The sequence below is a fragment of the Capricornis sumatraensis genome, chromosome 3 (genome assembly GCF_032405125.1).
Source record: "Capricornis sumatraensis isolate serow.1 chromosome 3, serow.2, whole genome shotgun sequence".
In the NCBI taxonomy this organism is placed as follows: domain Eukaryota; kingdom Metazoa; phylum Chordata; class Mammalia; order Artiodactyla; family Bovidae; genus Capricornis; species Capricornis sumatraensis.
In genome coordinates, this window is record NC_091071.1 from 129,262,854 (window position 1) to 129,275,472 (window position 12,619).

Genomic DNA, 12,619 nt, shown 5'->3' on the forward strand with positions numbered 1-12,619 from the left:
GGAATGCATTGAGTACTTTTCACATTCCACTCACCTTGAATGCTCTTCCCTGGTATGGTTTATTTCTCACTTAATTTACGTCTGTGTCCATGCAGAGCTTAATTTGTGAGTCCTTCCTCAGACACCCTCTATAAAATAACTCTCCACTCCTGCCTTTTCCTAGACCCCATATCCTGCTTTTCTTTAAATCAAAACTTTAATCAGCTCTTAGCGTGTCTGGTATTTACTTGTCCATTGGCCATCTCTTTCCATTAGAAAGGCAGTTCTATGGAGTTGTTGGCTGCTCTGTTTTGCACAGGTGTTCAATAAATATTTGCTGAATGAAAAAGTCAAGTACAGTTATTGTAAATATTTTGTCAGCGTAATCCTCCCCACACTACAAGTCATGTATTTCAAGTATTTTTACAGACAGGAAAACTGTTGGTTGTTTCTCAATACTTGGAGAGCATAATAGGGTGGTTAGGAGCAAGGACCCTTGAACCAGACTGCATGGGTTAGAGCCCAGCTCAGACATTACCCATCCCTAGTCACTGGGCAAGTCACTGAACCATTCTGCACCTGAACTCTGCATATGTAAATAGCAATAATAATAACAGTACTCTCTTACAGAGTTATTGTGGAGAGCTTAAACATAAAGAACTTAAACAGTTCATGGCTCCTAGTACATGCTGAACAAGAGTTAAATAAACAAAATCTTGGCTGAGAAACACCTTAATAAGAATTACTAACTTTCTCACTTTGATTTCTTACTCATAAGACAACCTCCTGATAGTTACCTGGCTTTCTGATTCATTTGTCTAAGAAGGAAGTGCAGATGTGGTTACCTGGCCTGTGCGAGAGTTAAATATTTCTCATCATACATGCTAACAAAATCAGGGTTTTGAACCAACAAGACTAAGGCCCAAACCCGGATGGTGTCACAGACACACCTTGTGTTGTTGCTTAGCAACCTCCTAGCCACCTTCTTCAAACAATGCCACAACTTGTATTCAGCTATCCACAACACAGCTAGGAGAGGGAAGTATCATTGCCTAAGAAACCTCTTTTCTAAAGAGTAGAAAATGGTGAGAGATTACAGTTCAAAGAATGTCCATGCAAAGTGGGTGTTTTGCCCATCAAGTGCCCTGACTCCCATACACTGCATATACCACTTCAAAAGAGGGTAGCAACTGCTGATGGTAACAAACAACCTGTTTGTCCAGGTTTCCCTTGAAGCAGGAGATGGAATTTTTCCCCTCACAAAGGACTTTCAGCCCTCACCTGATGGGTAGAGCCAAGTGCCAAAGTCACAAGATCACACAGTCATGTGGCGGCTTCCCCACGGCCACTCCTACAAGTTACCTTGCCCTGATGATCGTGTTTCATTTCCCAGCCCCTTGGCAGCTCCAGTTGTTTGTTTGCAAACATGTTGAGGAATCCCACAAGGTCCCGGTTATGCTGGTAGCGTTCAAAGTGGTGGGTGTCCCGCCGGACTTTGGTGATCATGTGCTTCAAACATGTGTTGTTTGTAAACATGCGGTAGGCACTCTGGAGAGAAGGATGGGAAAGCCATGTTAATCTGCTTTGTGACGTGCAAAAGCAACACATAAACTCCCATGGACATATTTAATCTTTGGATGGTATATCAGATTCAATGTAACTCTAGACCCACATTAGGAGACAAAGCAAAATAATTTTGATTAAATTAAAATAGACTACAGAAAGTCAGGGAGTCTTCACTAATGAATCTAGTTTTCTAAGGAACAAGAACGCTGTGGAGTTTCATTCTACAGGAGATGTAAGACCTTAAAGATAGTTTTAGGCAAAGCCCACACAGTCAAAATTACACCATTCAGGAAACAAATATACCACCTCACAGAGAGCCCCAATATAGCCAGGATTTCCTCCAGCACAAGGTCTCTGGCTTTGGGTCCATGCCAATGAAACAGTTGGCATATAGTGAGGAGCCAAGTTGTATAGAAAAATGGCCATAAATCTGAATATTAGAAGTGCATCCAATAGGCTGAGTAGTTCTCACTGAGAGTCATATTCAACTGAGACCACAGTAGATTAGAGTTTTTCATCTTACTTGTGCTTAAAAGCATAATCTCAGTAAATAGAATAGCAAGCAGAATTACCTAGACTGTATATCTTAGTATTTTTTTATCTTTTTTTCTTCTCTATTTCTCCTGTACACACACACACACACACACATACATACTCATATACACACATTACCTATATATGGCTAAATTTACATGATTGAAATACACATTTAATAAAACCCCATTATACCAGCACACATAAAAAAGTGATTGTTCTATAAAATGTCATCAGTGTCCTCTTCTGATACTTAAAGAAGAGTCCAGAAAAAAAAAAAAAAAGACCATAAGCCATGGGCTGTCCTCATGAGTTAGTCAACAGATATTCAACACAGTACCATGTGCCAAGCAGTGGAAAAGGAGTAACTGTATAGGCTATTTCCCTGAAGGAATGTGACATTCATGAACCTGACCCACCGTGAGGATCTCCCCCGGCATGCTATCCTCAGGTAGATTCAAAGGGCTTTGGGTTCCTCCCACCTCAGCATCCCAGGGATATCAGACTGAGTGTGGAGGCCTACAGGCTTTACGTTATGAGTTTTGTTACTTATTTTCTTTCAGACAGACCAAGATAAACCCCAAAGAAATCAGACTCTCTGGAAATAACTTCACCTTAATAAACACTAACTGTGCTGGTTATTGAGAATAAAAGCTGAATAAGTAAGGATAGTCAACAATGTTCCTGTCTTTCCAGAGACCCTCAGAATGTGTCACGTCTGGGTGGGACAATTCATTGAAAACAGGAGTGCCTTCAAGAGCTTTCTTTCCTTTGGCATGGTGAGCACAGCAGCTGGCCATGTCTGAAACGGTGGCTGCTCTCAGTTTGGGTTCCTGGGTTGCTGAAGGACTCCAAGGATCAGAGAACCCTGACAACTCAATTTGGAATGAGAAATAGACCTCTGTTAGCTTAAGCCATTGAAGATGTGTTGGTCACCATGACTGATGTATAACTCACACTGCACAAAGTAACTTTTCTACAGTTATTCTGATTGATTTGCTATCATTAACCTTTTGCTTTGCATGGAAATTATTTTTCCGCTATGGAAATGGAAGGCAGGAAGGTCAGACACATTAAACTCTACTCAAATGCTAGTGTACTAGTTCCTTAGTACACCTGAGAAGAAAGTATTTGAGATCACATTTCCACCTGACAGTCTAAAGGAGAGGAGGTTTGACGGCTGTGAATAATTACGAGGTTCAGAGTACAGAGCACTGCCAAAGCAGGCAGGCCCACGCAGGGGCTCTGGGCAATTAGAGCATGAGAGAATAAGAAAGTGATACCATGAAAGCAGAGAAGGAGACTAATAAAAGAAGTCGGAGGCTGTCAGAGATTAACATTAGCTAACTAATAGTTTAGCCTGTGGCTGACCCTGCCTTGGAGTCTTATGCACAATCAACAAGGCATCTGTTTTCTGTATTTGGCTGCATGTTGCTGATTTATTTTCACACAAGCCATTGCAAGCATAGAGGCCGGAGATAACACTAGCCTCTGTGACGATGACAGTAATGAACTCTCAAGTCACGCTCCCTAATAAGTTTCTTTGGGAACAAAATATTGTGGGAGAATTCTGTCAGATAAATCATTTCTAAACAGATGTATCTCTTGTCACCCTCCCTTAACCCTCCCCCTACCACCCCCTCCCCCCGCATTAAAATAAGTAAATAGGCCACATCCTGATTCTTTATCTGGGGCACCAGAAAGGCTCCTCACTCTGCTAAAGAAAAGCAGCAGAACTGCATTAGGGCAAGAAGTAGTAGTAATTAGGTGACGGAACCCATCCCAGCCTCGGGCAGGAAGCAATCCCCTGGGGTTGGACAGCTCTTTAAGCACAGGAGTCTTAAGGCTGGTCTTATAATTAATTACGTCCTTTCATCTTCCCCCTCTTCACTCAGTGAGATGTGTAATATAATGCCAAGTTCAACTGATCTTTGCAAAAAGCATCTACCAAAGTAAATTTAAGTAAAAGAAAGATTTCTCTCGTCAGTATCTAGCAAACAACCTTTAGAATCATGGCTTTTTCAAGTCTGAATAATATGCACATGATTATTAGGGTCTACATATAACACATAAGGCAAACAGGAACATCCCTCTAGACTCTGGCTACATGTTTGTAAAGAAATTACATACAAACTTACCCACATATATATGTTTACTTAGGTATGTTTATATACATGTATGTATAACATATTTATGCATGTCTATATTTATATACAGGCTTCCCTGGTGGCTCAGTTGGTAAAGAATACGCCTGCAGTCCGGGAGACCTGGTTCAGCCCCTGGGTTGGAAAGATCCCCTGGAGGAGGGCATGGCAACCCACTCCAGTGTTCTTGCATAGAGACTCCCCATGGACCAAGGAGCCTATCAGGCTGCAGTCCGTGGGGTCACAAAGAGTCGTACATGACTGAGCGACCAAGCACACATACATATGCTTATACACATATCCATCTGTTCTATTTTTGATATATGTTTTATGTTTATTCAATATTTATAGTATTGTTTTAAAATGTACATTATATATAGTATATACATATAGATGACCAGAAGTATACTTATTCAGAAAAGATATTTATATTCCAGTTCATACAGAACTATGGTGAGGTTTCTAATCACAGCTCATGGATAGGGACAAAGAAAGTCATTTAATCTCTGCCTCAATTTGCTCAGCTCTATGATGGGATAATAGTAACTGCCCTGATTTCTTCATAGGCATGTGGGATTCAAATCCCGTGGAACAAAGGGTGTAAAAGTGCATTGAAGAGGTAAAAATCACTGTAAAACCAGAGTTGAACTAAGTACAAGAATATATAAAGGATTATGCCTACACTGTGTTTTAACATTAGTAAAACTGTTTTCTACTTTTCAGTCTTTGAAGATCTTGGGCAAGCATTCCACCTTCTATTAAGGGAAGAAGGGTCTCATAACCTCTTATTAATTACATGCTAAGTGAAGTGAAGTTGCTCAGTCGTGTCTGACTCTCTGTGACTCCATGGACTGTAGCCTACCAGGCTCCTCCACCTACGGGACTTTCCAGGCAAGAGTACTGGAGTGGGGTGCCATTTCCTTCTCCAAGGGATCTTTCCAACCCTGGGATCGAACCCAGGTTTCCCGCATTGCAGGCAGACGCTTTACTGTCGAAGCCACCAGGAAAGCCCTGTTCTAAACCCCAAGGATACAGAGACGAGCAAAACCCAATCACTCAAAAGAATGGAGAGGGAAAATTACAGGGGAAGGTGGGAGAAAGGGATTCGCCAGAGGCAGAAAGAAGAGCTTGGAAAACAGAGGTCACAGTAGCAGTGAAAATGCTGAAATATACTGATAAAACTAGCAGAGCTAAGAATCAGAGGGATCCAAAGGGCTTCCCTTGTAGCTCAGTAGGTAAAGAATCTGCCTGCAGTGCAGGAGACCCAGGTTCGATCCCTGGGTTGGGAAGATCCCCTGGAGAAGGAAATGGCAACCCACTCCAGTATCCTTGCCTGGAAAATCTCATGGACAGAGGAGCCTGGTGGGCTGCAGTCCATGGGGTCGCAAAGAGTTGGGCACGACTGAGCAACTAACACTAACTTACTAAAGAGCTGAGAAACACTAAACAGGTAGGATTAGGTAGAAAGAGCCTTCATGGAAGCTGACAGGAAAAACCTGTGCGTGAGAAGAAAAGAGACATCTTTATTCTCCCTTCTGGGGTGTAGTGGGTCTAACTGGAAAGGGATCCTTTTTTTGCATTTGAGTTGCTGTTTTGCTTTGGTCTTGCAGAACAAGATGCAGTAAAGGGATCTGATCTGCTACCTGAAACAAAAGTGGACTTATTTCATAGCAGGGTCATGATAAAACTTCTTGCACAGAGTGATCTCACCTTGGAAGATGCTGCATGTGGATTCACACGGGTTAAGGTGATTTGACAACTGTAAATAGTAAGCAGAGCCCCTTTAAATGATACCTAAAGGATGTAAAGTTTTCTTGCCTGTCAATGTGATTTAAAATGTCCATTTTGGTTATCCCTTCTCTATTCCAAAACTCCCTTTCCCAATCCTCTTGGTTGTTTCTTATCATTCTGTAAATAAATAAACACTGCACGGTTAGATGAATGATCAACTGAGTATTAACTGAATTTCTTTGTGGAATTTCATTAAAATTACACTCCTTAGAGCTTAATGTGTTTTGTATGGTTAAGTGTTTGAAGAGTTAGAAGTGAAAAATATCGAGAAGAACCGAGAGGAAATTATTGCTATTTGGCAACAGAATAAGAAAATTATATGTCTTATCAATCAACTAACTTATCAATTAATTAATCACAATCAATGCAAGTAATAATCAAACCTCCTTTTTTGGGAGCAGGTTTTTTAAGTGTTACAGTGATCATATGTCCAGGATTACCTGGCCCAGTCTTACTTTACTCTAAATCTGTTATTTCCAATAACACAGGTTAGTATATTATTGCTAAATAAAATCTTTCATTTTCCAGAAATCCTTCATCAGGAATAGGTATTCTGAATTCATGCTTGGAAAACATTATCACTGCTGCCATAGTAAATGTATACAAAGGCTCACAAGGAAGTAGATGTGAGCATCTGTATATATTATTCACTAAACAAAATTTATTATAAACAAAATCAAGTAATATTGTTTCCATAAGATACATGATATTATATGGAAATAGTCTTGTTTTATGCAGTTTATCTTCACAATATTTTTAATCATAGGGACTTTATATTTTTCTCATCTGGCTAAGAAGTAAAATGGAGGGAAATTTATTAATAAAACTAACTGTAATTATCAATTCATCTATTTTTGCAATAGCACAGGTTTCTGACTTATAAGAATATATTTGAGTATTTTAGAACAATACTTTTTTTCATTAAGTAGAAAGGAACTTATATGATAGAATTAAGGTATTTTTAGAACATATTAAAAGCTAAAGTAGTAATTATTTAGAGCTTTCCTGGTGGCTCAGATGATAAAGAATCTGCCTGCCATGCAAGAGACCCAGGTTCAATCTCTGGGTTGGCAAGATTCCCTGGAGAAGGGAATGGATACCTCATCCAGTATAAAATAATCATTTGGCATGTATGTTGGAAAAATTATTTAGTTGCATATAATAAAATGTATGTATGTTTGATAATTATTAGACGAACACAGTCATCCCAAATATCAACGACATGACACTAAGAATTAAATCTTGAGTTACCAGGGGAAGTGGTTTAAGACAATTTTGGAAGCAATCTGATCATAACCAGCAGAGGGCAGTAGAATATATCTTAAAGCAACTACAATGCAAAAATAGTAAAAACACACATACACAGACACACACAAACAAAAACCAGTATTTTGTTCCTCAAGTTTTCCTTTAGAGCTATGGCAACTATGTATCTACTTAATTTTTGTTCTTTTCAATAAAAATGATTAGGTATCTACCAATGAACTATTAGAGCTAGTAAATGAATTCAGCAGTCATAAGATACAAGATTAAAATACAGAAATTTGTTGCTTTTCTATTACTCACTAATAATGAGTTAACAGAGAAAGCAAAAAAAAAAAAAACAGTTCTGTTTAAAATTGCCTCAAAAAGAATAAAATACCTAGAATATACTTAACCAAGGATGTGAAAGTCTTATGTCCTTAAAACTATAAAACATTGATAAAGGAAACTGAAATGTTTAGAAAAGGAAAGATCCTCTGTATCCTTGGGTTGGAAGAACTAATACTGTTAAAATGTCCATACTACTCAAGGCAATCTACAGTTTTAATGCAATCCCTATGAAATACCCATGGCATTTTACATAGAACTAGAAAAAAAAAATCCTAAAATTTGTACAGAAGCACAAAAGACCATGAATTGCCAAATCAATCTTGAGAAAAAAGAACAAAGCTAGAGTGACCACGATCCCTGACTTCAGAGTATACATAAAGCTACAGTAATCAAAACTGTGTCGTTCAGTTCAGTTCAGTTCAGTTGCTCAGTCGTATCCGACTCTTTGTGACCCCATGAATCACAGCACACCAGGCCTCTCTGTCCATCACCAACTCCCGGAGTTCACTCAGACTCACGTCCATCGAGTCAGTGGTGCCATCCAGCCATCTCATCCCCTGTTGTCCCCTTCTCCTCCTGCCCCCAATCCCTCCCAGCATCAGGGTCTTTTCCAAAAACAGTATGGTACTGGGCACAAAAACAGACACATAGATAAATGGAACAGAACAGGAAGCCAAAAATAAACCCACATACTTGAAGTCAATTAATCTATGACAAAGGAGGCAAGAGTATACAGTGGAGAGAAAACAATATCTTCAATAAGTGGTGCTGAGAAACCTGGACACCTACATTTTAATGAATGAGATTAGAACATTTCCTCATACCACATACAAAACTAAACTCAAAATGGATTAAAAACTTAGATGCAAGACATCAAATCATAAAACTCCTAGAAGAGAACAAATGCAGAACACTCTTTGACCTAAATCATAGAAATATATATTTTTTGGATGTCTCCTAAAGCAAAAGAAACAAAAGCAAAAATAAACAAATGGGACCTAACTGAGCTTAAAAGCTTTTGCATAGCAAAGGAAACCTACTAAGTGGGAGAAAATATTTACAAATAATATGACTGACAATGGGTTAATATCCTCGATTAGAATATAAATTATATAATCAGATCATACAACTTAGTATCAAAAGTACAAACAACCCAATTAAAAACCATGCAGATGACCTAAATAGAATTTTTACTTACAATTTTTACAATACTTACAGATAGATAACAGTGTTCAACATCACTAATCATAAGAGAAATGTAAATCAAAAGTACAATGAGATATTATCTCCTACCTGTCTGAATGGCTATTATCAAAATATCTACAAATAAAAAATGTTGGTGAGGATGTAGAAAGAAGGGAACTGTTGCCCACTGTTGGTGGGAATGTAAATTGGCACAGCCACTGTGGAAAAGAGTATGAAGGTTTCACAAAAAACTAAAAATAGAACTACCATATGATCCAGCAATTCTACTCCTGGGTATATATCTGGGAAAAAACACTAATTTGAAAAGATACATGCACCCCAATCTTTACAACAGTATTATTTACAATACCAAGATACGGAAGAAACCAGTTTCCATCAACAGATGAACAGCTAAAGAAAACACAATTACCCAGCCATAATAAATAATGAAATTCTGCCATTTTCAACAATGTGGATGGACCTAGAGAGTATTAGGTTTAGTGAAATAAGACGAGGACAAACACAGTATGTTATCACATAATATGTGAAATCAAGAAAATACAAAAAATGAATATATATAACAAAACAGAAATCACACAACAAAAAAGATGGTAGCTTGAAATTGGCCACAGTGGGAATATTAACACTACAGAAATCAGTAAGTGCAAACCAAGTCTTAATACTGTTTTATGGGCTGTCTAGACTAGAAATGAGTAAACTAGAGACTTATAGACTGGCTGGCTGTGTTTGCAAACAAAGTTTCATTGGAATATAATTGCATCCATTCATGTACATGCTGTCCTTGGCCCAAAAGCTGAAGATATTTATGCTCTGGCCCTTTCCAGAAAAAGTTTGCTGGCTGCCAGTTTCTAAACATAAGATCTAGATTTAAGAAATTGATGAAGAAAATAAAATGCTAATAACATGGAATAAAGTTCAAATTGTGCTGTTAACACTGCAAATAGCACACATACACACAAACAAAATGAACAAAAATAAATCCAATATTCAAAAACTATTATCTGGCTCAACAAAGAAGGTGCTGACCTCATTGACAAAAGTATGTGAAAAGTATCAGCTCTTTCTCCAAGATACATTCTCACCATCTCTACTGCTACTGCACTAATCCAGGTCCTTTCCATGTCTCACCACAGGGCCTTTTCACTTATTCCCGGATGACAAGTTTGCCTTTTAAAACTTATTTTCAACATAGCAGGTAGAAGAAACTTTAAAAAAAAAGATCAAAACTATATCCCCATATGAACTCCTTTAGGAATAAAACTCACTTAGAATGAAACCCAAACTCCTTGCCAGATTACACAAGCCCTACATTTTGAAGCCCTGCTCACCCCTCTGATTATACCATATACTACATCAAACTCATTCCTATCCTCAAGCCTTTGCTCTTGCTTGGCAAGGAAAGTTCTTCTCTAAGACCTTTACCTTCCGAGCTTCTTGAAATTTTATAATATCTTGGAGAAGTCTTTCCATCCACCTGATCTAAACCAGCATCTCCAATAGCCTGGCCCCCTGCTCACCCTAGCCCAGTCATCTATACTGTTTCAGTTGCCTCATGACACATTTCACTGCCTGAATTATCTTTTTGTTCACTAGTTCATATTTATTCTACTCTTGTCTTGTTTACCACTCTGCCTGAGAGTCTGGAATGTACTAGGCAAATTATGGGCATTTAATAAACATTGGTTGAACGAAGGCATAAGTAAACGAACGAGCAAAGGAAAACTTGTGTTACTTGATTCCAAGTTCAAAGCTCTTCCCACTACAGCATGAGTTATTGTTTTACAGTGACAACTCTATATGTTATTCATTCTTCTTTATATGAAAGCCTTCAATCTCCTAGAATTGTTCCATATATGAGTTTAGATTCCTGTAATCTAGCTTCTGAAAAAAATACATATCATCCTGCCAGCAAAGGTCCATATAGTCAAGGCTATGGTCTTCCCAGTGGTCAGTTGTAAGAGCTGGACCATAAAGAAGGCAGAGTGCCAAAGAATTGATGCCTTTGAACTCTGGTGCTAGAGAAGACTGGAAATTCCCTTGGACAGCGAGGTGATCAAACCAGACAATTTTAAAGGAAATCAACCCTAAATACTCATTGGAAGGACTGATGCTAAAGATGAAGCTCTGGTATTTTGGTCACCTGATGCAAACAACTGACTCATTGGAAAAGTCCCTGATGCTGGGAAAGACTTAGGGCAGAAGGAGAAGAGGGTGTCAGAGGATGAGATGGCTAGATGGCATCACCAATGCAATGGACATGAACTTGGGCAAACTCCAGGAGATGGTTAGGGACAAGGTGGCCTTGCCTGCTGCAGTCCATGGGGTTGCAAAAAATCAGACATGACTGGGCGACTTAACAACAACCACCTGGCTTCTGCCCACCTCAAATCTGACTTTTGCTAGTGTCCTATGCTCTCCACATACCAGCAATACCAAACTGCTGCACTAATAATTCAGTTTCAGTAGTTCTACAAATTACTAAGACAGCCTGCAACTTTATGAATCTCTTATTTTGTAAATGATACTCTTTCTACCTAGAGAGCTCTGGACTGTCTTACTTCTAGGGCAAATTCCTACTCAATCTTTAAAACTATCAGTCTTTTAAACCTTCCACTATTGCCTTTCTACAGCCTCCAAATCCAAGAATGTTACTCTGATCTCAGAATAGAATCTAAATCCCCTGCCATGCCCCAAAGGCAGATCTATGATCCAGATCTTGCTGACTTTCCAATGTCCAGTGTAATACCACACCACTCATTCTTTCTATCACCACACAGCAGCCCCTCTGCCCCCTTCTGAGCCCTAGGGTCCATGCATGTGCTATTTCAATTGCTGCAAACACCACTACTCTCCTCTCGGCAGAAAAAAATATACCATGATCTCCCATACACATTTTATATATTTTAAAATATTCCTCTATTTATTGATTTATTTTTTCAGATTACAGCAATGTAACATTTTATATTCCTTTGTTCTTTTGGGGAGCCTGTAATCATGATCTCAAAGCCCAAGCTAACGAATGCCTGTTGTCAGTGCTCAGATATTTGGTTATATTTGTGCAGGAAAAATAAAGTGGTCATTAAGAGCACAGAAAGTCAGCATCTCTGGGATTTTTAACCCTAACAATCTCTTGAGCAAGTTATTTCACCCCTTATGTACCTTGGTTTCTTCATCAGGAAAAGACAGAAGTTTTATCGAACTCATAGGTCTCTATGTTTGGGCTAAATGGTTCAAGACATAGGTAGTACTTAATGCTGAGCTGAAACACATGGCACTTGGTAAACATCAGCTATTTCCATTCTTACTGTCAATACACAAATGAGGATAATTTCCTTTGGCCTATTGCTTTTTTGCTCACATCCTCTCAGACTGGCTACTCACAGGGTTAGAATGCAGCACGGTGAAGAACTCTGGGCTGATGAGGAACTTCACGGGGGGAGACTGTAACAGCAACGTGAGCCTGGATCTGGAGGTAGAGTGGGGCAGGACGCTCTCCCGTCGGAAATCTAGACAGGGCAGACCACAAAGGCGTTCAGGGAAAGCTTTGCACCTGGTGGAAACATGCTTATTCACTTGTATCTATATTTTAAAAGAGCACCTATATCATCTATTATTATTTTAATCCTCAAGATATTTTTTTGTATCTGTAAATTCATGTGTAAAACTCAACTGCTCTTCATCACACTAAAATGGAACTCAGTAATGTTCATAGTCATTATTAACATTTTAACGCATCCTGAGATGCAGGTTGCATCTCAGGTGATCAGATTTCAGGTGATCAGATTCTTTTCTTTATTCACTACTGC

The 12,619-nt window shown here is 38.9% G+C and overlaps 1 protein-coding gene across 1 annotated transcript in view; it reads right to left on the bottom strand.

The window, feature by feature from the left end:
• Positions 1–12,619, bottom strand: part of HECW2 (HECT, C2 and WW domain containing E3 ubiquitin protein ligase 2) — a 257,351-nt gene that overhangs the window by 91,626 nt on the left and 153,106 nt on the right. Inside the window, exons 12-13 of the mRNA XM_068967790.1 lie at positions 12,195–12,319; positions 1,342–1,527 (exon numbers count right to left, since the gene is read on the bottom strand). Of these exons, the coding sequence (XP_068823891.1) occupies positions 1,342–1,527; positions 12,195–12,319 (311 nt within the window). The remainder of the gene's footprint in view (positions 1–1,341; positions 1,528–12,194; positions 12,320–12,619) is intronic.